Raw genomic sequence first — 25,273 nt, 5'->3', positions numbered from 1 at the left:
GCCACCAGCTGTCGCAGATGGCTTTCCAAAGTAAAAATGCCGACTCCTGAACCCCAAAACGGCTGAAGAGCTGGCTCGAGTGAGGACAGTGCTGGATCTTTGGACAGATAAATGTTCTAATAAGTCAGCATCTACAGTATTTGTAGCTGCTTTTAGTTTTTTGAAGATCCACTTTAACTAGTTAAACTACTCATGCGACAGGTCACACTGTTTTCTAAATTTGATGGATGACACCAATGCATTCCAGATTTCAAGCACAAACTTTTTTCTTTTTTGTCCAGATAACATCAAATTGTCACTGTTCTTTAGGGAAATTAATATGTATTTTCAATTTTACTGAAGCTTGACATTCTCAAACTTTGTAGTTAATCTCCAGCAACAACCATTTTCTTGTCCAATTAAATTTTCCTTACTGACCACTGAGGAATTTTAATTGGACATTGGAATGAAAGTTAGCAGGACTCTACAGTGCCGTGCGAAAATATTCGGCCCCCTTGAACTTTTCGACCTTTTGCCACATTTCAGGCTTCAAACATAAAGATATAAAACTGTAATTTTTTGTGAAGAATCAACAACAAGTGGGACACAATCATGAAGTGGAATGAAATTTATTGGATATTTCAAAGTTTTTTAACAAATAAAAACTGAAAAATTGGGCGTGCAAAATGATTCAGCCCCCTTAAGTTAATACTTTGTAGAGCCACCTTTTGCTGCGATTACAGCTATAAGTCACTTGGGGTATGTCTCTATCAGTTTTGCACATCGAGAGACTGAAATTTTTGCCCATTCCTCCTTGCAAAACAGCTCGAGCTCAGTGAGGTTGGATGGAGAGCGTTTGTGAACAGCAGTTTTCAGTTCTTTCCACAGATTCTCGATTGGATTCAGGTCTGGACTTTGACTTGGCCATTCTAACACCTGGATATGTTTATTTGTGAACCATTCCATTGTAGATTTTGCTTTATGTTTTGTATCATTGTCTTGTTGGAAGACAAATCTCCGTCCCAGTCTCAGGTCTTTTGCAGACTCCATCAGGTTTTCTTCCAGAATGGTCCTGTATTCGGCTCCATCCATCTTCCCCATCAATTTTAACCATCTTCCCTGTCCCTGCTGAAGAAAAGCAGGCCCAAGCCATGATGCTGCCACCACCATGTTTGACAGTGGGAATGGTGTGTTCAGGGTGATGAGCTGTGTTGCATTTACGCCAAACATAACGTTTTGCATTGTTGCCAAAAAGTTCGATTTTGGTTTCATCTGACCAGAGCACCTTCTTCCACATGTTTGGTGTGTCTCCCAGGTGGCTTGTGGCAAACTTTAAACAACACTTTTTATGGATATCTTTAAGAAATGGCTTTCTTCTTGCCACTTTTCCATAAAGGCCAGATTTGTGCAGTATACGACTGATTGTTGTCCTATGGACAGAGTCTCCCACCTCAGCTGTAGATCTCTGCAGTTCATTCAGAGTGATCATTTCCATAATCAAATGATTGGTTGGCTTCTTTAAAGGCTTAGCTCACCCAAAACCAATATGACCATCATGCTAATGCTTCTTAAATATATATGGAGAAGAAGCTGAGAGCACCAATAGTTAAGAAGCCCCAGTGAGCCGGAAATATAATTGACTGGCTATGAATTCAAGTCAGCTTTATTAAATTTGGTTGCGCTAAGCCTATATCTACATTTCATTCCAGTTCATCCAGAGTGATCATGGGCCTCTTGGCTGCATCTCTGATCAGTCTTCTCCTTGTATGAGCTGAAAGTTTAGAGGGACGGCCAGGGCTTCGTAGATTTGCAGTGGTCTGATACTCCTTCCATTTCAATATTATCGCTTGCACAGTGCTCCTTGGGATGTTTAAAGCTTGGGAAATCTTTTTGTGTCCAAATCCGGCTTTAAACTTCTCCACAACAGTATCTCGGACCTGCCTGGTTTGTTCCTTGTTCTTCATGATGCTCTCTGCGCTTTAAACGGACCTCTGAGACTATCACAGTGCAGGTGCATTTATACGGAGACTTGATTACACACAGGTGGATTCTATTTATCATCATTAGTTATTTAGGTCAACATTGGATCATTCAGAGATCCTCACTGAACTTCTGGAGAGAGTTTGCTGCACTGAAAGTAAAGGGGCTGAATAATTTTGCACGTCCAATTTTTCAGTTTTTTGTGTCTCACTTGTTGTTGATTCTTTACAAAAAATTACAGTTTTATATCTTTATGTTTGAAGCCTGAAATGTGGCAAAAGGTCGCAAAGTTCAAGGGGGCCGAATACTTTTGCAAGGCACTGTATCTAGAAGACCAGGGAGATCAAACCCTAGTAACACAATGATAATAAATCAGAGAGGGACAAATAAAGCTTTTTAGGTCACTAAAGGTAACAGGCGGATTTTTTTCATTTAACAGCAATTTTAAAAAGTTTTTAAAATAGAGCTCATGTTCACTTTCATGGAACAGTCTATGACTGCATCAGTTGATCCTAATTAGCTGAGTAAAGTTATGAAAGCTTGTGATTTGCATGCAGAGATCCAAAATGAGTTAACCCCTTGCTAACCAGTCATACTCTATGTGCATGTTTCTTTCCTTGATACATTTGTGAAATATGTAAAAGCACAAATGTACATTTCCATAATCAAATGATTGGTTGGCTTCTTTAAAGGCTTAGCTCACCCAAAACCAATATGACCATCATGCTAATGCCCCTTGATTATATGGATGAAGAAGCTGAGAGCTCCAATAGTTAAGAAGCCCCAGTGAGCCGGAAATATAATTGACTGGCTATGAATTCAAGTCAGCTTTATTAAATTTGGTTGCGCTAAGCCTATATCTACATTTCAAAATTATTCTTTTTAAATATATATGTATAAAAAATCATAACCATATTTATTTTATATACCTTGTTACTGTTCTAGAGATTGACTGCTCTATCATGAAATTGTAGCTGTATGGGAAGAGAACAGTGTCCTATTTATACCATTTTATGATGAGTGGCCATGTCCTCTTAGTTTTTAATTTTACTTTAATCTTTTAATTTAACTATCCATGCCTTCCAGTGAGAAACCTTTATCTTAATGGCATATGTTTTATTATATTGCTGATAGTGTGGAATAATTTTGAGGATTCCTGATGTGCTGTGCTCTTCCATTAAAACTGCACTAAATAAACTCGATGGTACCATTGTTTAGCTCTTGCAGTTAAGAACTGATGCTACTGCTGATGGAATGATGGCCGCCATTAACCCAGGTGATTGGTCTTTAATGGCATGTTTTAGATCTGTGTGCATACTAATCCCGGATCCCCACCTTTCAGGATCACAGTGCACTGGTCTGTTCAGCACCACAGTGCTGGGAGGCTCCTCCAGCGCTCCAAATCTACAGGACTACGCACGCAGCCATCGCAAAAAAATCAGCGCCGCTGCCAGCTTGACTTACAAAGACGGTACGTGTGTTCAAAGCCAGGTGCACTTTGTATCCCAACTCTTTATTGTATTTAAATCCTAATCTTTTGGGAAGGAGGGGGCTCTTGCATGTAACTTTTGATTGTCAAAATAATGACTGATGCTTTGTAATAATTCTATTAGGATAATTTATAAACAGTTTTCTAACTTTTAATAACACAGGGATAGTTAATTGGTTCAAATAGAAATATAAATGAAAATATTGTATAATTTGTCTTCTGGTGAAAAATTATGGACTTTGTTTGTTCAATGAACAATATTTCCTTTAATGTACACAGTCTACTTGGAGATTTTTTATGACCAGCATGAGTAAGTTCACAATTTCTTTTAAAGAATTCACTATTTGTGTTACTCGCCTGATGGCACCTAATAGTTGTATGATACCTAAAGAATTTGCACCCAATTCTGCATCTCAATGCACATAAAACGTCTCTAAAAAATGAGAAAGATACAAGACATATGTTATGGGAAATACTTAACAGAACAATGTTGCAGTATCCAAGTCAGGTGAAAATCCTAATCCTGCTAAACCGACATATGGAAATTACATATATGTATTGGTTTGGGTTACAGTGCTACCTGTATCATTTACAAATATGCATATTTGAAAAAATGTAGACATTTGGAATGGTATTATATTATCGGATACAGAAAAAGCCTTCCATGAACCTTCAGCAATGCAATTTTGTCACATACAGCAGACGCGCAAATGTAAATCCTCATACTGCCAGCATGTTCTTGCACTCAGAGAGCTACCAGACTCTATAATATGTGGGAATTGGTATGGCTGAAGGGGAGTATGATTTCTGAAAATTAGAAATGCCAGATTCGGAGCATGGTGGATTGTTGTGATTACTTATTCTATGTTATCAACCATCATGCCTGAAGAAATAATCCCACGGTATTCTTCCATTACTGAACTGAAATATATTATCATATAGAAAATGAGCCTGCCTAAGATTTATGTTTTGTTCTGGTATATACTTTTAAAACCGCCCATGCATATTTGCAAGTGGAGTAGTTGTATATTAAAATGATATAGAAAGTTTTGTGAGTTGCTTTTCAAATAAGTGCCTAAAATAGTGTGTAAATCTCCCACACTATCATCACTAACATATATATGTGTGTGTATATATATATATACAGGGAGTGCAGAATTATTAGGCAAATGAGTATTTTTGAGGATTAATTTTATTATTGAACAACAACCATGTTCTCAAAGAACCCAAAAAACTCATTAATATCAAAGCTGACTATTTTTGGAAGTAGTTTTTAGTTTGTTTTTAGTTTTAGCTATTTTCGGGGGATATCTGTGTGTGCAGGTGACTATTACTGTGCATAATTATTAGGCAACTTAACAAAAATCAAATATACAGTATACCCATTTCAATTATTTATTTTTACCAGTGAAACCAATATAACATCTCAACATTCACAAATATACATTTCTGACATTCAAAAACAAAACAAAAACAAATCAGTGACCAATATAGCCACCTTTCTTTGCAAGGACACTCAAAAGCCTGCCATCCATGGATTCTGTCAGTGTTTTGATCTGTTCACCATCAACATTGCGTGCAGCAGCAACCACAGCCTCCCAGACACTGTTCAGAGAGGTGTACTGTTTTCCCTCCTTGTAAATCTCACATTTGATGATGGACCACAGGTTCTCAATGGGGTTCAGATCAGGTGAACAAGGAGGCCATGTCATTAGCTTTTCTTCTTTTATACCCTTTCTTGCCAGCCATGCTGTGGAGTACTTGGACGCATGTGATGGAGCATTGTCCTGCATGAAAATCATGTTTTTCTTGAAGGATGCAGACTTCTTCCTGTACCACTGCTTGAAGAAGGTGTCTTCCAGAAACTGGCAGTAGGACTGGGAGTTGAGCTTGACTCCATCCTCAACCCGAAAAGGCCCCACAAGCTCATCTTTGATGATACCAGCCCAAACCAGTACTCCACCTCCACCTTGCTGGCATCTGAGTCGGACTGGAGCTCTCTGCCCTTTACCAATCCAGCCACGGGCCCATCCATCTGGCCCATCAAGACTCACTCTCATTTCATCAGTCCATAAAACCTTTGAAAAATCAGTCTTGAGATATTTCTTGGCTCAGTCTTGACGTTTCAGCTTGTGTGTCTTGTTCAGTGGTAGTCGTCTTTCAGCCTTTCTTACCTTGGCCATGTCTCTGAGTATTGCACACCTTGTGCTTTTGGGCACTCCAGTGATGTTGCAGCTCTGAAATATGGCTAAACTGGTGGCAAGTGGCATCTTGGCAGCTGCACGCTTGACTTTTCTCAGTTCATGGGCTGTTATTTTGCGCCTTGGTTTTTCCACATGCTTCTTGCGACCCTGTTGACTATTTTGAATGAAATGCTCGATTGTTCGATGATCACGCTTCAGAAGCTTTGCAATTTTAAGAGTGCTGCATCCCTCTGCAAGATATCTCACTATTTTTGACTTTTCTGAGCCTGTCAAGTCCTTCTTTTGACCCATTTTGCCCAAGGAAAGGAAGTTGCCTAATAATTATGCACACCTGATATAGGGTGTTGATGTCATTAGACCATACCCCTTCTCATTACAGAGATGCACATCACCTAATATGCTTAATTGGTAGTAGGCTTTCAAGCCTATACAGCTTGGAGTAAGACAACATGCATAAAGAGGATGATGTGGTCAAAATACTCATTTGCCTAATAATTCTGCACTCCCTGTATATACTGCTCATAAAAATTAAAGGAATGCTTATTAATTAGAGTATAGCATCAAGTCAGTTAAACTCCTGGGATATTGATCTGGTCAGTTAAGTAGCAGAGGCGGTTGTTAATCAGTTTCAGCTGCTTCAATGTTAATTAAATTAACAACAGGTGCACTGGATGGGCAACAAAGAGGCACCCCCCAAAACAGGAATGATTTTACAGGTGGAGGCCCCTGAATTTTTTTTCACTTACTCATCTTTTCTGACTGTTTTTCACTAGTTTTGCATTTGGCTAGGGTCAGTGTCACTACTGGTAGCATGAGGCTATATCTGGACCCTATAGAGGTTGCAAAGGCAGTCCAACTCCTCCAGGATGGCCTATCATTGCTTGCCATTGCCAGCAGGTTTGCTTTGTCTCCCAGCACAGTCTCAAGGGCATGGAGGAGATTCTAGGAGACAGACAGTTATGGGCCATGCACACTATAAGATTTTCTGAAGATTTTTTCCTTTAGACTTACCAAAACCATATATTATGAGGTCAAACCTAAACACTTTGAATTTGTATGCAATCTGGCAAGCCCTTGCACTACATAGAAAAGGTAAATCTGAAGGAAATCTAACCACAAAAGTTGGATATTGTGTATCCAGCTTTACTCTAGAATAGCTGGACAGGGCCATAGAAGGTCCTTAACCTATCAGCAGGACTGGTATCTCTTCTTTGTTCAAGGAGGAACAGGATGAGCACTGCCAGACCCCAACAAAATCACCTCCAGCAGGCCACTGTTGTGAATGTCTCTAACAAAACAATCAGAAACAGACTACATACGGATGGCCTGAGGACCCAACGTCCCCTAGTGGGCCCTGTGCTTACTGCCTGGGAACCGTGGAGCTCGATTGGCATTTGCCATTGAATGCCAGAATTGGCAGGTCTGCCACTGGCAGCCTGCACTTTTCACACATTAGAGCAGGTTCACCTTGAGCACATGTGACAGATGTGAAAGGGTCTGGAGAAGCCATTGAGAACAATATGCTGCCTGTAACATTGTTCAACATGACCGGTTTGGTGGTGGGTCAGTGATGGTCTGGAGAGGCATATCCATGGAGGGACGCACAGACCTCTACAGGCTAGACAATGGCACCCTGACTGCCATTTGAATATGGATGAAGTCCTTGAACCCATTGTTAAACCCTACTCTGGTGCAGTGGGTCCTGGGTTCCTCCTGGTGCATGACAGTGCCCGACCTTATGTGGCGAGAGTATGCAGCTAGTCCCTGGAGGATGAAGGAATTGATAACCATTGAATGGCCCCCACGCTTGACTGATCTAAATCCAATAGAACACCTCTGGAACATTATGTCTTGGTCCATCAAACAGTGCCAGGTTGCACTTCAGTCTGTTCAGGAGCTCAGTGATGCCCTGGTCCAGATCTGGGAGGAAATACCCCAGGACACCATCCGTCGTCTCATTAGGAGCATGCCCCAACGTTGTCGGGCATGCATACAAGCATGTGGGGGCCATACACACTACTGAGTACCATTTTGAGTTGCTGCAATGAAATTTCAGTAAAATGGTCTAGCCTGCTGCAACATTTTTCACTTTGATTTTGGGGGTGTCTTTGAATTCAGCCCTCTGTAGGTTGATAATTTTCATTTCTATCAAACAATGTGGCATCCTTTCCTTCCTAACACACTACCAAGTCCATATGAGTATACATATCCAGCATGATATTTTCCCCTATTGAGGTCTAATGTGTTCTCAAAGTGTTCATTTAATTTTTTTGAGCAGTGTATTTGTGCTCAATACTTATACTGGTGCGCAATACTTATATTGGTGAAGTTCTGTATATTGTAAAAATGTATAATTTAAGTTACTGACTTTTGATGCGAACTCCTAGTAGATTGTACTTTTTGCTTGAGGACAAGATTTAAAGGAATAAGGCTGAACTCTAGGTAAACGGCTATATACACTCATCAAATACATATATGGGATTATGTTTTATATGCAAAGAGCACAAAAGAAGGCCAGAGCACAGATTGACCAGTGAAACAAAAAGCAGCAGACAAATGAGCTCATCCTTCTGTCAGTCTGTTTTTTTCTTCTATTAGTATTCCCCCTGTGAGTGAATTAGTACTGTAGCACAGCTGACTTGTTCCTTGTGTTGCTTTACCCCCACCTAGTTAAAGTTCTGTTGCACAGCAGATTGAAAGAGGCTAATACCAACTCAAGCTTGCATTTAAAAAAATTCTCAGCCTTCCTCCTATATATCTAGCAAGGTATTTTCTGCTATAATGTCTGAATTCAGACATGATTTTAGCTCTTTTTGGAGGCTGTGGATAACAGGGCTTACAAGGGCGCCCCTTCAGTCTCCAAGTCTGGATTTGTCTCTGACTTTGCCTTGACTGTAGATATACTGCCTGAGCAGGAGGTAGATGGGAAAGATCCCCCCTCTCTTTCTGAGAGTTCAGATGAGTCACCCTTGGCTGAAATTTCATCCAAACTTAAAGGATACCATTGCTACCAGCTATTGATGCTCTTTGCTCTTGTTTAGATTTGATGCAGCCTGAATCTGCTCACCCCAAAGTCTCCTGCATTGGGTCTCTACAATTGTCCAGTTGACTTTCCCAGTCATCTTGCTCTTAGGCCCTGTCCTGTATGGTGACTGGCCTCAACCTTAAACATGATATGCTCCTCTAAAATGTTTTGCTCAGCAATATCGAGGAGAGTTTCATATGAAGATGGACCCACTGTCCCTGTAGTGGACCTTGTCAGCTTTTGTTTTATCATGACACTAACTGTCTCTGGCGGAGAATCATCCTTAGTGAAAAGTTCAGTGAATAAAGCGTTAGAGACCCTATTCAGGACCCTTCCCTCCTTAGTAGACATCACCATGCAGCTTGCAGTTGCTACCATGGCAATTTGCCAGACTCTAGCTGTCTGGGCTAAGGATATAGCACGATCTTAATGGATCCCTCTGCTCTCCACCAACTGGAGTTTGTATCTGTGAGCTTATGCTACTACATGAACATCCCTTCATCCACATGCTGGTCAGCAGTACATCCATATTAGAAGCACCTCGAGCATCTGCACTTTGAGGGAGAATATTTATTTTGTTTCTCATTGGATACGTTCATCAAGGAGATCACAGGGGGTAAATGCACACTCCTCCCCAGAAAAAGAAGACTTTTGTTTCTTCAGGTAGACTTAATCCTGAGGATAGGAAAAGTTCCTTTAATCCCCCTCAGGCCTCTAACTTCAAGTCTGGGGACAAACCTTGGCCGAAAGACCTGATCCTCCATGCCAGCCAAGTCTGGCTCCAGGCCCACTTTCTCCCACTTGTCAAATTGAGGGGACGTCTGTTGGCCTTTTTGTTTTTTGATTTTTTTCAAGGAGTTTCAGATGCCTGCTGTGGCCTTTCTAGGGACTTTATATTTGAGTTTCGGACACTCCTTACTCTCCACAAAGACAGGCAAATCTTCTTGCTGCTGTTCAGCAGCTCCTTGCACAAGAGGTCATTGCTCCAACCTGTTAACAATTTCCAAGCTTAAATGAAGGAGTTCATCCCATTCTAGATCTAAAGACTCACAATTTGTCCTGCAGTTTCAAAAGTTCCTATTGGAGACAGCTATGTCAGCCATTGTCTCCCTCCTTCAGGGGGACTTCTTGGCTTCAGTAAATGTTAGAGATGCTTACTTGGACAATCCCATCTTTCCTCTTCACCTTCGCTTTCTAAATTTTGCAGTGGGTGATCTGTATTACCACTTTGTTGGCCTTCTTTGTGGCTTTTTCAATGACCCCCCCAGGTTTTCACCAGGGTGACATTTACTAATTTGTTTTCCCGTCAACAAAAGCATTTACTTATTTTACTGAGCAAAATCTTTTACTGGTGACTTGCATTTTTTTCTTGCAAAAAGGAGAGCAGGGTCTGAGCTTTATAGGTGACTCACCTCCATCCCTATTCATACATAAAAAGAAGAAAAACGCCCATGGGACTTTAGATGAGGTGGGTACCGTAGGCCATAAATACTGCATTTTATTTTGTCATACAATACACAGCAGACAGGATCTAACAGCAAAAATACAAAAAAAAAAGTATACGTATAGGTCCATAACAGTATAAATAGCATGTAGGTACATAAACATCTTGAGGCTCAATGCATTTCGTGAGATGCGACCCACTCCTTCAAGAGCAGATGCGTATTTGGTCTATAAATATAATACAACATAGTATCAAAATACAATGCAGTAATCGTAAAATGTATTTTAAAATGGACCTAAAGGCCGATGAGTACTCACATCGGCTGAGCCGGGATGAGAGACCTGTGCAACCCCCAGGTAGTGGCCGCAAATGCCTGATCCAGGAGTTGAAGGAGTGGAGCAAACGAACAGTCTCCAAGGGGGAACATGTGGGAGATGGGTGTGGTATATTGAATGTAGAAAGATTTTCCTTGTGCTCCATAGCGGTTTGCTGTAACAAATATATGTGTATATGCGTATATAAGAATATGTAAAAATAATGAAGTAAGGTCATCTACTAAATATAATATAATGGAGTAAAGGAGGTATCTGTGTAATAGATATGTAGTAGAACACAGGCAGGAGTTTGGAGCCAGAGATAAAAGATCAAGGATGTATGGTGAACAGATGGAGACCAGGGAAGTGGAGGAAAAAGAAACAGTAATACCAATGAAGATGCATTTTTTTCTTTAGCATTTAATAATATTAATTTTAAAAACTCTTACAAAATTTCAAAATCCTAGCCAATGGCTTCTACATGATTGCCTCACTTTTATGGATCACTGTTTATATTTTTGTGCGTTCCATGCACATTTTCCTCCCCACGTTCTCAACACACTGCCTTTGCGAACTGTTGTAGATACATTGTAAAAATCGTAAAAGCGATGCATTTGCAAGCACCAGATCGCATGGTTACCGCACGCATGGTACCGCAGTACCACACGATTTGGTGCTGCATGCTTTTCAAAAGTGCGATCTGGTGCAATTTCAGCCAACTCAAATGAATGAGCTGAAAATTGCACTGCAGGGGAACTCACAGGAATGCACACCACATTCCTGTTCTATTCTGGTAGGAGGTGGCCCAAAATGTAAACTTGCTCAGATGTCTGAAATAAGGTATAATAGGAGTCCATAGCCCATCCTACAATTTTCCAGTGCTCCAGGGTGGGCAAGTGGATTCCAAATGGCATCTTACTAAATTCCAGCTTTATAAAAACTCACAATGTACATGTTTCAAATTCTAAAGTGCTGATTCGAATCTGTGTTCGTTTTGCAGGCTAGACCTTTATGAAGTTGAGCAACTAGCCTGTTAATTTGCCCATCTTTAAATGTTGGTGATGTTTCCCATTGCCAATGCAGTTTGTCTATGTATAGCGTAAACTGTTCGATATTTTAAAAAAGTTCTCGTCGCTTTGTTAAATAATTATGCATTCATTTTTTTACTAAGTGACCTGTAAGTCAAGCAACAACATTTTTATTTCTTGGTCCTATGTTTTTTGGATAACTCACATCTCCAGTCCACATGCATTATGAACCAGCTATAAAAGTATATATAATTGGCAGTCAGCAAGTCCATATGGTCCACATTTGCAGCTATATTTTAAAAGTGATTTAGTTACCTGAAAGTAAACTTGTCACAACCTTGGGCAATCCAAACTGAGCATATAATAAAATAAAGCATAAACAGAGATTACCTTCAAATGAACATTGGAGTTTTTTTTATGTAGACACTGCTGGATAGAAACCATAACACTTCACAAAGTAAAAATTGGAGTTGCTTCCCTCCAGACAAGTAAGTATAGCATGGTTTGTGTGCCATTTATTTATTTATTTTTTCACTAATACTAGGACCACTTCAAAGCAGCAATAAACTGTAGAGGTGGGTGGCATAACTAAAAATATATTTTTTTATGGTGTTCATCAAATTATCCCATATTATAACCTGTAATGCTTTATATGGGTAATCCACATGTATATTTGAAGAGGCAGCTTTCTGCTGAGAAGGATAAATATGGAATTGTACTGTTGAACGTCCTAGTGTGTTTTGCTTGAAAATGGTTTGTGATCTCTGATAACTATGAGGTAGTGAAAGTACTTTGTCAGAAAGCCAAGTAAAGCAATTTCCACAGCAAACACAATTGTTTTCAGACACGAATTTCATTCAGAATTAGATGCGCAACTTTTGCTGCAAAAGTAAAAGACTCTTCTATAACACCAAAAATATTTACCTTTCCTTTGCGTAAAATTTCTCAGCCTGGCAGTTTCTTTTTTTTTTCTTTTTTTAGTACTAAGGCAAAGATACAGGTCACATACGGAAGTTTCTCAAATGCTGCTGAGAATCAATTAAAAAAAAACTAATAAAGTACAAAATTGCAGCTCTGCATAACCAGACATACAGTTAAAACACTCATTTTTAGCCAGTCCTTGTTGGTTGCACCTAGGGAAACCTCTGAGCAAATCAAGCAGTGATACTCTCTCACCAGTGCCATCTGTTTTTTAGTAAATAATAAAAGGGTTGGGGATTTTGAATTTAGCAGATACAGCCAACAGTTCATGAATGCGTCTTCCTTGGGGAGCTGAAATGGGATAATAGAATGGGGGACTAAAAGACAAGAGAAGAGAGCTAATAGAGGGGGGGGGGGGGGAGTCACACATATTATGCCAAGGTCTCTAACATCCAGTGAAACTTACAACTCAACTGCACAGAACTGCATTAAAGAAGATGTGTCCTTAAATGAGGTAGGCTGATTACAGTAAACCCCCCTCCATTGCGGGGGTTACGTTCCGGACCCAGCCGCGAAAAGTGAAATTCGGCGAAATAGAAAAACCCTATTAAAATGCATTGTAGGCATGTTTATTTTACTGTCACTGTATGTGTAGAAGCATTTTAAGGTCTTTAAACACACTTTTAAAACAATAGAAACTCACTTAAACACATAAAAGATACTAAGAGACATAGCAAGAGCTATGGAAAACACAAAAATATTTCATTTTTAATGATTTATATAGTAAAATAACATTACAAAAAAAAATGCGAATTACCGGGACCGCAAAAACTGAACCGCGATGGAGCGGGGGATTACTGTAGTCTGATTACAGAAGCACCTTCGAGGCAGGAAGCAGCCTAGACTGTTTTTTTTACCAGGGAGTGTTTTAAATCCAATTTTTTTTTATTAGAGTTTTATACTTTTTTTCTATCTTTTTCATACTGACTGTATTATGGGGCATCATGGGAATGTGCATGTTTAATAAAGATTTTAGGTTTGCTTTAAAACAACCTACAGTATATGTCAGAACCAAAATTATGATGTGCTTCTTGGTTAGAGGACAACTGAATCAAAGAATAAAAATGTAATATATTGCAGTTTACTAGTCTTTAGATGCAGTGGCTGCATCAGCTTCTTTTTTTCAGACTAAGAACATTTTTAGCAAGTACAGAAAACATTTGTTAAGGAGGAAGCAAACTCTGCGCAAAAAAAATGAGAAAAAAAAAACCTGTAAGACAAAGGCATAATGAGCTAGTATGCATCGCATACTAGCTCATTATGAAATACTTACCTTAGAACGAAGCCCCCCGCAGTGCCGCCCGCACAGAGACAGGACGGCCCGACACGTTCCTGGTTCGCGTCCTCCGGCCATCTGATTGGCCAGAGGCGCGACTACATCACTCCCGCGCATGCGCGCGGGAGCCGCCGTTCTTGGCACAGGCCTCTGAAGTCACAGCACGGGTGGCCATTCCTTCAGAGCTCATGCGCCAATGATGTAATCGGCTGAATTAAAAGTAAATATCTCCTAAACGGTGCAAGTTTAGGAGATATTTACATTACCTATAGGTAAGCCTTATTAAAGGCTTACCTACAGGTACAACTTCCAAGAGAGGGTTTACAACCTCTTTAATCTTTCCAGAAATGCCATGTTCTTGTGCGCTGAACTGGAAGCATAAAACAATTCCTAAACTAATCCCCCGATACCCCTTGTAATGGGCTAAACAAAGGCAGACATGTTTGAAGTCCAGCCTGGATGGCAATCATTGTTCCCTGCTTAGATAAAGTTGATAGAGTAAATGTAAAAAGGGAAGCGCAAAAAATTGATAGAAATGCTTCCAATCAGCGCTAAAGTGTGAAATAGTGATTAATCATAGAAAAAAGCAGCCACTATAATAAAACATTACAATATTGAAAGATGCCAAATTCCCCAAAGAGAAATCGAGCATTAGCGGCGCTGATGAATGTTATTACAACATCAAGTCCATGCAAGAAAAACGTTCATATCATGAACCAGGAAATAACGAGTGCAGAGTCACTGATTGGTGGAACAAACACAGGTGCAGGTTGCTGAAACTAGATTTAAAGCCGTCACCACATCTAGTGAAATCCTCTCCCCTTAGGAGTTGCACTCACCAAAAAGCAGATTTTCACAAGCCCATAGAAACTAATCAGCCAGGATGGATCTCCTGATGGGACACCTTCCTCACAACTGGCTGGCCTTGATGCTTAGCAGGCAGAGCCCGAGAAGGATCTCTCCAGATGGGTATACAATCGCCAATCAATCAATCATGGAAGAAAGGGAAGGATCGCTCATAGTGTAACTTGTATAGTTTATTGATCCCTTAACAAGAACCCTCCGTCACAAAATGCACTTACATGGACAAAAAATACACTTCTCATATCAAATCATACACATCATAGCGTCAGCTGGACTTAGCGATCACCTGCTTCTCATAACTGGCTCACCGTCCCGCAGTGTGTCCCCGATATAGAGGTGGTGATGGTCAGTCCTATGCTGGTATTTTGAGCCGTGCGGTCACGCCCTTACGCGTATAGTCATAGGACTTTGTCAGAGGGCGTGGCCACACGGCGGCTCATGCTTATTTATAGGCTGGGCGATAAGCCCTCCCATACACAGGAAGCTAATTCTCTGCACGAGAATGGAAAAAACAGTGATCTTACTCAACCGCTCCCCCAGTGGAGAGACTTATCATAGCATGCAATAGTAAACATAATACTATGTCTACACAAGGGGAGATGCTGCTACGTTTAGTTAAGTTGACTCTATTCCTATTCAGATCACTTCAGAGAATATGCTCTCCCTCCACAAAGAACCAGTGGGTTTAAATTTCAATAACTATTTGGTACCCACATTAATACCTAATCAATACCCAGAAAAAACGAAAGAATTTTCATTGAAAACATATAGTTAAAAGGCTAATGGATAAAGAGTACATATCCTATCAAACTGCAAATAGAGAACATTTATGAGTTTACGACCAAGAATGGATGTATAAAAATAAAAAATAAATAAAAAGATCAATAATCGCTCAAGAAACAATTCAGGTCTAATTCCACATTCATTCCTTTAGGATTTAATGTATCTGTCAAATAAATCCACTTTGTCTCATTTTGGACAATTCTCTTACTCTGTTGGATCCCCTCCATGTTTGGGGGGTCACAGCAATCCCCCAAAACTTTAGACCAGAGGGGTCCCTATTGTGTTAAGACCGAAAATGTAAAGAGACACTATGATTCATATAACCCGACATGATGTTGTTTATATGTTCTGACACCCTTTTACTTAGCAATCTCTTTGTACGCCCAATATACATCAAATTGCATGGGCATTGTAGGGCGTATACAACATGTGATGTATTACATGAAATAAAGTCTTCAATTGCAAATTCCTTACCATTAGCTGTAGATTTGAAACTCGTCAATCCTCTTAAATGCGTGTTTACCTGTCTACAAAGATATACACCTCCTACAGGCAAAAAAACCTTCTTTTAACCAAAACATTTGTGGTTGTTTTGGTGGGTCCAGTACGTTTTTTACCAGTCTATCCGCAAAGGAGGGTAATTTCCTATAAATAAATTTAGGACTACTTGGTAAGGCTTTTTGTAATACTTTATCCATGGTGAGAATGTTGCAATATTTATTGAAGATTCCCTCCACCTCTCTGTACTGTTCGTGGTAGTTACTGATAAAGCTAAACTCATGTTTGTTGTCTAAGGGTTTGACACGATCCTCCAAGCAGTAATCCTGCGATAAATTCTTAACCTCCTCCATTGTTTCAGTGAGATGTTATTCACTATATCCCTTTTCCAAAAACCTTTCTTTCAATACCAGGGCCTGTACCGTGAAATCGAGGTCAGAGGAACAATTCCTCCTGACCCTCATGAATCCTCCCATTCACTCATGAAGAGATTCACAAGGCTTGGCGCAAACTTCAAGCCCATAGCAACACCTCTCTTTTGGGCATAAAAGGCGCTGTCATATGAAAAGTAATTCTGTGATAGACAAAAATCAAGTGTCTTACCAAGGGATCTCTTCTGAGTGAATGGGAGATCTTCCCTCTTGCACAATGCCCAATTAAGGGCATCCTCATGTTGGATAATAGTGTATAAAGAGGAGACATCTGCAGTAACAAGAAATACCTCAGAGCTCGACGGGATGTTTACATTCTTCAATAGCTGGAGGAAGTTCTTAGTATCCTTAAGGTAAGCCTTAGTTTCTGTCACACTTGTCTGTAGGAATCTGTCCAAATATTGCCTGACCTTGGAGGTTACGGATCCAATATGGGTGGGTAGATGGGTGGGTGTGCGGTTAAAGCTTGGGTTTAAAAACCGCTTCTCTTTTTTTGTCAGAATCCTGGTCTGGTAGCCATGCTCGACCAGGTTTTTTAGGTCATTACGATAACCGGGGGTTAGGTCTCTATAGAGCAAGGTATAGGTCTCCCTATCTGATAACATATCTTTTAGCTCAGAGTGGTAGAAGGATTTTTTCAAAATTACCACCCCACCCCCCTTGTCCGCCGGTCCGATAATGATGTCCTTCCTTTGTTCTAATGCTTTAATGCCCTCCTCTATATGTCTTGGGTTGACATTTTTTCCACGTCATGGAGGACCAATTTTTTAAAAACCTCAACGTGATGGTTAGAAGCGAGGGGTGGATTGAAGGGCGACTTATTCCTCAGCCCGCTATCAACACCTAAAGTGGTACTACTATTAACCCTCCTTGCGAAGTTACTTGTGTTACCTAAGAAGTATTTTTTCAAATTAATTTTTTTAATGTATTTATGTATACACTGAATTTATTAATTGACTTTCTTGGTGCACACTTTAGACCAGCATTAAGGATGTTGATTTCTTTATCGTTTAACTCGATGCCTGCCAAATTATAGATGCCATTTAGTCCACCCCCCTTCTTTTTTTGCTGGACTCTTCTTCCTGCCTTACATCCTCTGCATCTACTCTTCTTGTGGGGAGATCTGGGTAAGAATCTCCCTGTCTCGTGGGGGTATGTCTCCAGGTCCCCTGGTTGGATGCCAGAGGAGGATTATAGGATATAAAATTACAACATTACATAAGTGAAGGCAATGTAAAACAAAACAAACCTCTATACTAAGAGGAAAGAGTCTGTACGATGTATGGTCAGAAAACTACAGACTAGGTGGGGGGGGGGGGAAGGGGTGGCAAAGAGCAAAAGAGAGAGAGAGAGAACACACACACATAGAGAGAGAACACACACACATAGAGAGCCTCCGCGACAATGAGAGCAGTAAGAGAAAAGGTCTCGAGTCTATAAAAGTTCCTTCACGTAGGTTGGTTGCAGGCTATGCACAGAAGGCATAGAAGTGGGGGGGGGGGGGGCTTAAGGTAGTTGCGAGTAAACAATCCTGGAGTGGATCAAAAGATCAGGGAAAGGAATAGGGTTAAAAGGAATAGGATAAAAGATTAGGGTTCGGAATACCGATTAATTTGACCGCCCATTGCCTTATACTGAGGTAATGATGTGGTCCACCGATAAATCATTGGTCGTCCTGGTAAGTTAGATCCAAAAGGTGGCTCAATGGCCTAGTAGACAGATGGCAAGGCAGCAGAGGTCAGACATCTGTAAAGTTGGTGATATGAGTGCACAATGGACGAAGGTTTGAAGGCCACTTACGATTGAATTTAACTGGGTTGCAGGGGTTAATGGTTTTCAAATCCAAGGCTTCCCTGTCATAAAGTTGCTGCAGGCCTAGTTTCACATCTTTAAGAGAAGGAGGGGGGGGGGGGGTTGTATCCACTGAGATAAAATGGCTCTCCTGGCAACCATGTAGCATGTGGCCAGCCAAACTTTGTAAGTGATGAGGATGCGCGACTGCCCTCCTGAGCTTTTATTCAATAGCACATCAAAGTTCCCAAAAAGGAGCAGATAGGGACCCCCATGGGGGGTCAGTCCAGTGAGGGAGGCTATATAGCATTCCACTTAATTCCAGAAAGCTAGGATTGTAGGACAGTACCATAGTCTGTGTGCAAGAGACGGTTTGGGTACGTTGCAGAACGGGCAGCAAGTAGAAGAAGACTGTGGACTAGTACGAATAAATGGTACATAGCAACGATGCATTATCTTATATTTTTGTTTCCTCCAGAATTCATTAGTGATGCACTTGTAAGTGGTTAGATATCCAGAAAGTATCAGAGCGCGTGCGTTTGGATTTGGAAAGTCCTTGACCCAAGGGGTAGAAGAGAAGGAAGGTTTACAGACTGCTGGGAGGGACAGTAGACTTTGGTAGATGTCCGAGATTCTATGAAGGTTTAGTTCCAGAAGTGAGTCTATCATAGTCCTTTTGAACCGGGTCAATCTCATAGGGCATGTTTTCGCAGCGAAGTTGACAGCTTGGAGAATGCCCAAGGTATGTCCCTTGGGCAGGTGGAACTGGTCCAACACGTCCGATACATTTAAGGGCTTGCCAGAGTCATGGTCAAACAGCTGAGCCAAACGGTAAACACCCACAGCAGACCATTTACTAAACAGGAGGTGATGTTGTGCTTGAGGGAAAAGGGGGTGACCCTGAATGGGTAAATGAGGTGACATCGAGGGTGAAGCCTGTAGCTTCTTCAGTAACTCTCTCCAGGTAATATTTGTGTCTCTAATTAGGGCATTATGTCTGAGATGGGCTGGTAGATCCCTGTGACCACAATGTAGCAGAGCAGCAAGATCAAATGGGACGGTTAATTGGGATTCCAAATGGTAATTCGAGTATCTAGAGGTTTTGCCAATCCAGTCCAGCCCCACTCTGAGTATACATGCAAGATTATATAGTCTGGCGTTGGGTAGTGCCACTCCACCCTCCCTCCTCGGCAGAAACGTTTTTTGTATTGCATACGTGGCTTCCTGCCCTTCCAAATAAAGGTAGTAATTGCTTTCTTCAGTCGTTGGATGTCTTTATGTTTAAGTAAAAGCGGAATGGTTTGAAGTGGGTATAGTAATTTAGGGAAGCTGACCATTTTGTATAAATGACATCTGCCAAAGAGGGAGAGCGGAAGACCCACCCAGGTCTTCAAAGCGGTAATTATTTTAGTAATGGTGGGTGGGATATTAAGATGGTATATTGATGATGGTGATCGGCCAATTCTAATCCCCAGGTAAGTAATCGCATTCTTGGCAATAGAGAAAATTCGTGTGGAAGGCCAAGGATTGAGTGTGGTATGACGAAGGGGTAGGATTTCGCTCTTTGAAAAATTTATCTTAAGTCCCGAACATAGGCGGAATTCCTCGAATATACTATGTATCTGTTCTGCGTCCCTAGTCGGTTTAGATGTAAATATAAGTATGTCATCAGCAAAAAGTGCAACGCGTAAATCATAATTTCCTATAGGGATACCGTGTAGGTTGGGGTGCTGTAGAATGACCCTGGCCAAGGGCTCCAAGGCAAGGTTAAATATATATATGTGAACCATTCTACCTGCCAAATGATTTGTAAACACGTTCAGCCAGTTTTGTTACCCCTGCATCCTATAATGCTACTGTATAGATGGGTAGAGCAGACATATACCTGGGGAATTCACCTTAAAGAAAGTGACACATTTGCCATGATCTTGTGGGAGGGGAAAGGGACACAAGCTTCTTTGATAAAATCTCTCTATGAATGTGTATTTTACTGGATTTTATTGGAGACTGAACCCACCTATCCCCAATAAAAGCTTAATTTCAGGTGGACTTAGATTTTAAAATAAAATTAATGTAATGAGACCAGGGAGCCTTCAGTAGATGGCTTTACCACTGAGAAGCACTAGGTAAATTCACAAATATCCCCATAAATTAAATTTGGGTATATATACGACAACAATCTGGGTTAATGTATGAAAAATGCCTGGTAGATACGTGTGTTTGTACTCCTAAAGCTGCTTTTTAGGCCTGTTTATCATGCAGGAATGACCTGGTTGCCCTTAAGGATTTTAGAGGTGGGCCAGGAGTGCCATGCATGAATAGAAGGCTTTAAAATTCTAACAATGTTCACTTTTTTAGTGTATGGAACAAACCATAGCCAACACACTTCAGGAGATATGGGCTCTCCCTTCTACAGAGCTGTGATAGTGTTAGATGTGTTGGTCATGGAGTCTGTGTTCTAGTATGTAATTGTGTTCCAGAGTGATAATTTTTCTTCAAATAGCTAGAGTTTTTAAGAGTATTTTATTCATGAACAACGCACCTCACCCACCACTTCAGTCTTCACATATTTATAGGGGCTTACTCCAAAGACCGAGGCAAGCTGAGACCGACCTACTGACTTTATAAACTTGGCTTTTAATGGAAAGGGAAAGAGTGGGGTGCTAGTACCAGCAAATCACAATGAAAATAATAGTAATCAGGACAAGCTCTGCTAGCCTGACTGTTTTGATTATTTTCTCCTGAAAGTAGCAGGTCAACAGATTTTAACCACTTTTGGACCGGAAAGGATTTGCCCCCTTAATGACCAGGCCATATTTTGTGATTAGGCACTGCGTTACTTTAACAGGCAATTGCGCGGTCGTGCAACGATGTACCTAAATTTGATGTCCTTTTTTCCCCACAAATCGAGCTTTCTTTTGGTGGCATTTGATCACCTGTGCAATTTTATTTTTTGCGCTATAAACAAAAAAAGTGCGACAATTCTAAAAAAAAAAAAAAATATTTTTCACATTCTGCTATATAACATTCCCAAAAAAATGTAATATTCAAATTTTTTTTAACATTTTAGGCCAATTTGTTTTCTGCTACATATTTTTGGTAAAAAAATTGCAATAAGCGTATTTTGATTGGTTTGCGCAAAAGTTATTGTGTCTACTAACTACAGGAAATATTTGTCATTTTTATTGTTTTTTACTAGTAATGGCGGCGAGCTTTGATTTTTTGCGGGACTGCGGAGGACAGATCGGACCTCCGCTTTAGGGGGGACCAGTGACATTACTACAGTAATCCGTGCTAAAAATATGCACTGTTACTGTAATAATGACACTGGCAGGGAAGGGGTTAACATTGTTGGTGATCAAGGGGTTAAATGTGAGCCTAGGGGAGTGATTCTAATTGTGGGGGGGGGGCGTGGATTGTGAAATGACCATAGAGACCTGCGATCCTATATAGAAGGATCACAGGGGCTCTATGATCATTCCAGGGAGAAGAACGGTCAGCTGTGTTTACAACAGCTGCCCGTCCTTCTCTCTCAGCGGGGAACTATCTCGGGCGTCAATCGGAGCCGCCTGCCCCGTGCATCGACTTCCCCGCACCCTAGCTCCCTGCACGCGACTGGCGTATACCTACAGCGGTTTGCGCAGGAGCGGCTGCCTGCAAAGCGGTTAAAGCTACTTACAGGCTGAAAAAGCATTGAACAACTGTCATTTCATGTCTACTAGTAACAGTAAGATTCCATCTGTCACATTTCTAGTGCAGATTAGAAGATGAAAACTAGCCTTTGATTCATTGCTGTATGCAATGCTGACAATTTCAACCATTTTTCATACAGTTGTGCTTTTTTCCAAAAATTTGGTAAAGTGAAAGTGGTCACTACATTTCTCATTTATATTTCTGTTCTGTAGTCCACAGCTGAACCTGAGCCATGATTTGAGAAATTTAAACACACAGTAACATCTTTGGACGGATAACCTATGCATGATAAGCATAACGTTATGAACTGATCTATTTCTGAAACTGCTTTTCTTCTGTGTCTGGCTTGTGATAATAACCACAAAGCAAATGGATGATGTCTTGGCTTTAACACAAGTTGCTGTTTGTTGTCCCAGGATCCTTTTGGTGTGTATATGTGCTTGTCTTGGTGGCCAAAACCAGGATCTTAATGCCAATGCCTGTTTTCTTTTATTTCCTCAGAACTGTTGTCTATGCCAGCTGTAAAACGATTTTCTGTGTCGTTTGCAAAGCATCCGACTAATGGTACGTTTGCTTACTTGATTTGAAGTGTTGCCTCACGTTATTAACCCCATTTTTATTTTTAATTAAATTCTTTTGTCATTCCGACATCTTTTGTTCATATTGACACTATGATGTGGATCCTTCCTTTCCTCTTTTCCATCATTTTACTTCAAGTGATTTATTTTCCTCTTTTTGTGTCGTATCGTGCTTCTCATCCATCTTCCAACTTTGTGACGTCGCAAGATCCAGTTCTTGCACGGTCATCTGTGTAGTACATTCCTGCAAGGGTGTTCTGAGATGATCTTGTAAGCATACATCATTTAAAAAAAAAAGGTAGTACAAATTACATCATATTATTTTTTGAATTGTCTCACTTTAATTTTGCTTCATTTCATAAAATCTGTTGTGTTTAAAATCACCCTGGAAATATTTTTAATAGAGTAGATAAGTGTTTCTCAAAAGCAATACATTTTCTTTTTTCAGTAAACCCATAAAATATGGATTTCTTTTGTTCTAAAAGAACATTCTATCTTTGCATTCATTACCAGACTGACATCTGACTTTTAGTCTGATAATTGGATAACGATGAGCAAAGCTCAGAGGGGATTTTGGACTGCAGTCTAGTCACTGTACATTGCTTAAGTTTTTAACAAACCCTACAAAAGGGAAGCCAAAGACAAATAATACTATTGGGTCTATTTATTAAAAAAGATTTGCATAGCTGTACGTCAAGCGAAATGTACATTAATTATATGTGAAGTAACCAGCTGTTCTAACAATGGGGAAATATCAAATGCTCTAGGGTTACACTTGAGGTCGGGGGGCAGCAGTTTTGCCAACTCATGACCGCCACCTTAAGCTGCAAAAGCAGATGGGGTTGTACATATGGCACATCTAAAATGTTACCCCGTGTAATGTTTTGAAGGCACTACTGCCACCAAATGCAACCCATTGAATGGAACTGAACTAAAGCTGCCCTACAACTGCATGCAATGCATGCAGTTCCAGCAATCTGGTGTGGTCTTTCAGGGTTTATACAGGTGCTGAGGAGATCATGCATCACAGCTGTATCCCAGCTGCCTGAAAAATGCCCTCTGAAAATTGAGAAAAATATTTGCCAGTGATATGCATAGTAGGAAACCCTGTTGCATGTAAGTTGATACTTTGTAAGCAATCCATTAACAATGGTCAGACCCCTTTCCATTCCTCACTGTCAAGTGCAGTTCTCTATTTCACAGAAGAGAAAATAGGAACATTTGTCCAGAAGATGAAACACCCTAAGAATATTTAATTTTGCCCCATACAGCTGGTTACTTTGTTCAGAATAAATGTACATTCATTTTCACTGGGGGGAATAGCCATACCATTTTTTTTATACATAGCCCCTATGTGTATTTACCATAAGTTGTTTTGGGCTAAGCTTCACTTTTTTTTTTTTTTTTTCAGTTCAAGTTGGGCATTAAGAGTAATATTACATAGCAGAATATGCTTACTACTTTGGAAAGTAGGATAGCTAAAATGTAGATACACAAACTGGAGACATATAGGAGCATGTTTTTTTAAGCAGTGAATTTAACCCTTCCCAAATTTACTACAGGTGAATCGTAAATTATGGATAATGAATAACCACCTATGAATGTTTGGTGAATGACACTTTCACTGCTTTATAAATATGCACCTTCTTTTTTTAAAAAAGCACTGTGTATCATTAAATTTGCTGTGTTTTTTCTTTTAGAAAGCACTGGATTTCAACTTTTTTTTTCCATTCTTTTTTGACATGTCAGCACAGCTGTGGTGGTGGTGGTGGTGGCTGCATGGGATTTTTTAGGATAGGTTACCTAGTTTTTGACAATATTGCACATTGTCACAGGCACTAACGAAAATGCATATGACAGGCTCACAATGCAGGATAGCAATTAATAAACAGGGACCCTACAACAAGAAGTACCTGAACAAAGACCTTAATTCCAGGATTATCAAGTATTATTTTAATAAAAGCTGGGGATTTTAAACATTTAAGACCTACTCCATCCTCAGCAATTTAATAGCCAGTTAATTGCAGTCAATTCTGTCCTATACTTACCTTAGTCTTTGCACTGTGTTAGCCTGTAAGGTCCCTTTCTTTCCAACATCTTCACCTTGTTGATGGGATATATGATGCCGAGGGATGTTATTCTGCTTCCTCCTTCTCCTGGCTATTGAAGACCTGTGTGTGTGTGTGTGTGTGTGTGTGTGTGTGTGTGTGTGTGTGTGTGTGTGTGTGTGCAGGGCCAGCTTGCCCACATGTTGGACTCTACATGGTCCAGAAGCTATGCTATAGTCTTAAAGCAGCGCACACACATCACTGTGTTCTGTGTGTGCGATGCTGAACTCCAGCTACAGTTCAAAGTTGTGAGACAAAATAGAAGAGGAGTCAAATCATGTGACTTGTACTTTAGGCCCAATTTTTATGTAATAAACATAATTTTATTATGTTTATTGCGTTAATTCTTAGATCAATGGTTTATGTTCCACCTCCAGGTAATTGAATACTGGCTAATAGTAAAGGTTGACGCAGCCTTGCATAACCCCTCCCAGCATTGTCTTTGTGTTGTGTTTTGCTAGTGCTCCCTCAAATGTGCCTACTGCCCCTGACAAATAAGCAGCCCTCCTTGCTGTACTGGACCAGTACCCTGAATGGTTACTATTCTAACCTGTTAACAGTGCCCAAGCCAAATGGTAATGCGGTGCCCAAGCCAAACGGTATGGCCCATTCTGGACTTGAAGCTGTTGAATAAGTTTTTGCATCAAAAATTCAATATGGAATCTGTAACATCAGTAATTGTTTCTCGCATGGCCACAATTGACATCAAGGATGCCTACCCCCACATCTACATGTTTCTGCCCCATCAGCGCTATCTGTATTTTGCAGTGGCTGGACAGCATTTTCAGTTTGTGGCTCTGCCTTTTG

The 25,273-nt window shown here is 40.4% G+C and overlaps 1 protein-coding gene across 11 annotated transcripts in view; it reads left to right on the top strand.

Moving 5' to 3' along the window:
- The window catches only part of PPIP5K1 (diphosphoinositol pentakisphosphate kinase 1), a 431,068-nt gene that overhangs the window by 310,548 nt on the left and 95,247 nt on the right, over positions 1-25,273 (top strand). For 7 of the 11 annotated variants that reach the window (XM_082257041.1, XM_082257045.1, XM_082257046.1 and 4 more), the window contains 2 exons: positions 3,302-3,430; positions 22,282-22,344. The exons of 2 other annotated variants lie outside the window; for them this stretch is intronic. In XM_082257041.1, coding sequence (XP_082113167.1) covers positions 3,302-3,430; positions 22,282-22,344 — 192 coding nt within the window. The remainder of the gene's footprint in view (positions 1-3,301; positions 3,431-22,281; positions 22,345-25,273) is intronic. 2 more of the 11 variants (XM_082257039.1, XM_082257047.1) reach the window with 1 other exon arrangement.

Source organism: Pelophylax lessonae (assembly GCF_965119305.1).
Source record: "Pelophylax lessonae genome assembly, chromosome: 4".
NCBI classification, from domain to species: domain Eukaryota; kingdom Metazoa; phylum Chordata; class Amphibia; order Anura; family Ranidae; genus Pelophylax; species Pelophylax lessonae.
The sequence above is the reverse complement of the archived record's forward strand: the minus strand, read 5'-3'. Positions and strand labels throughout refer to the sequence as shown.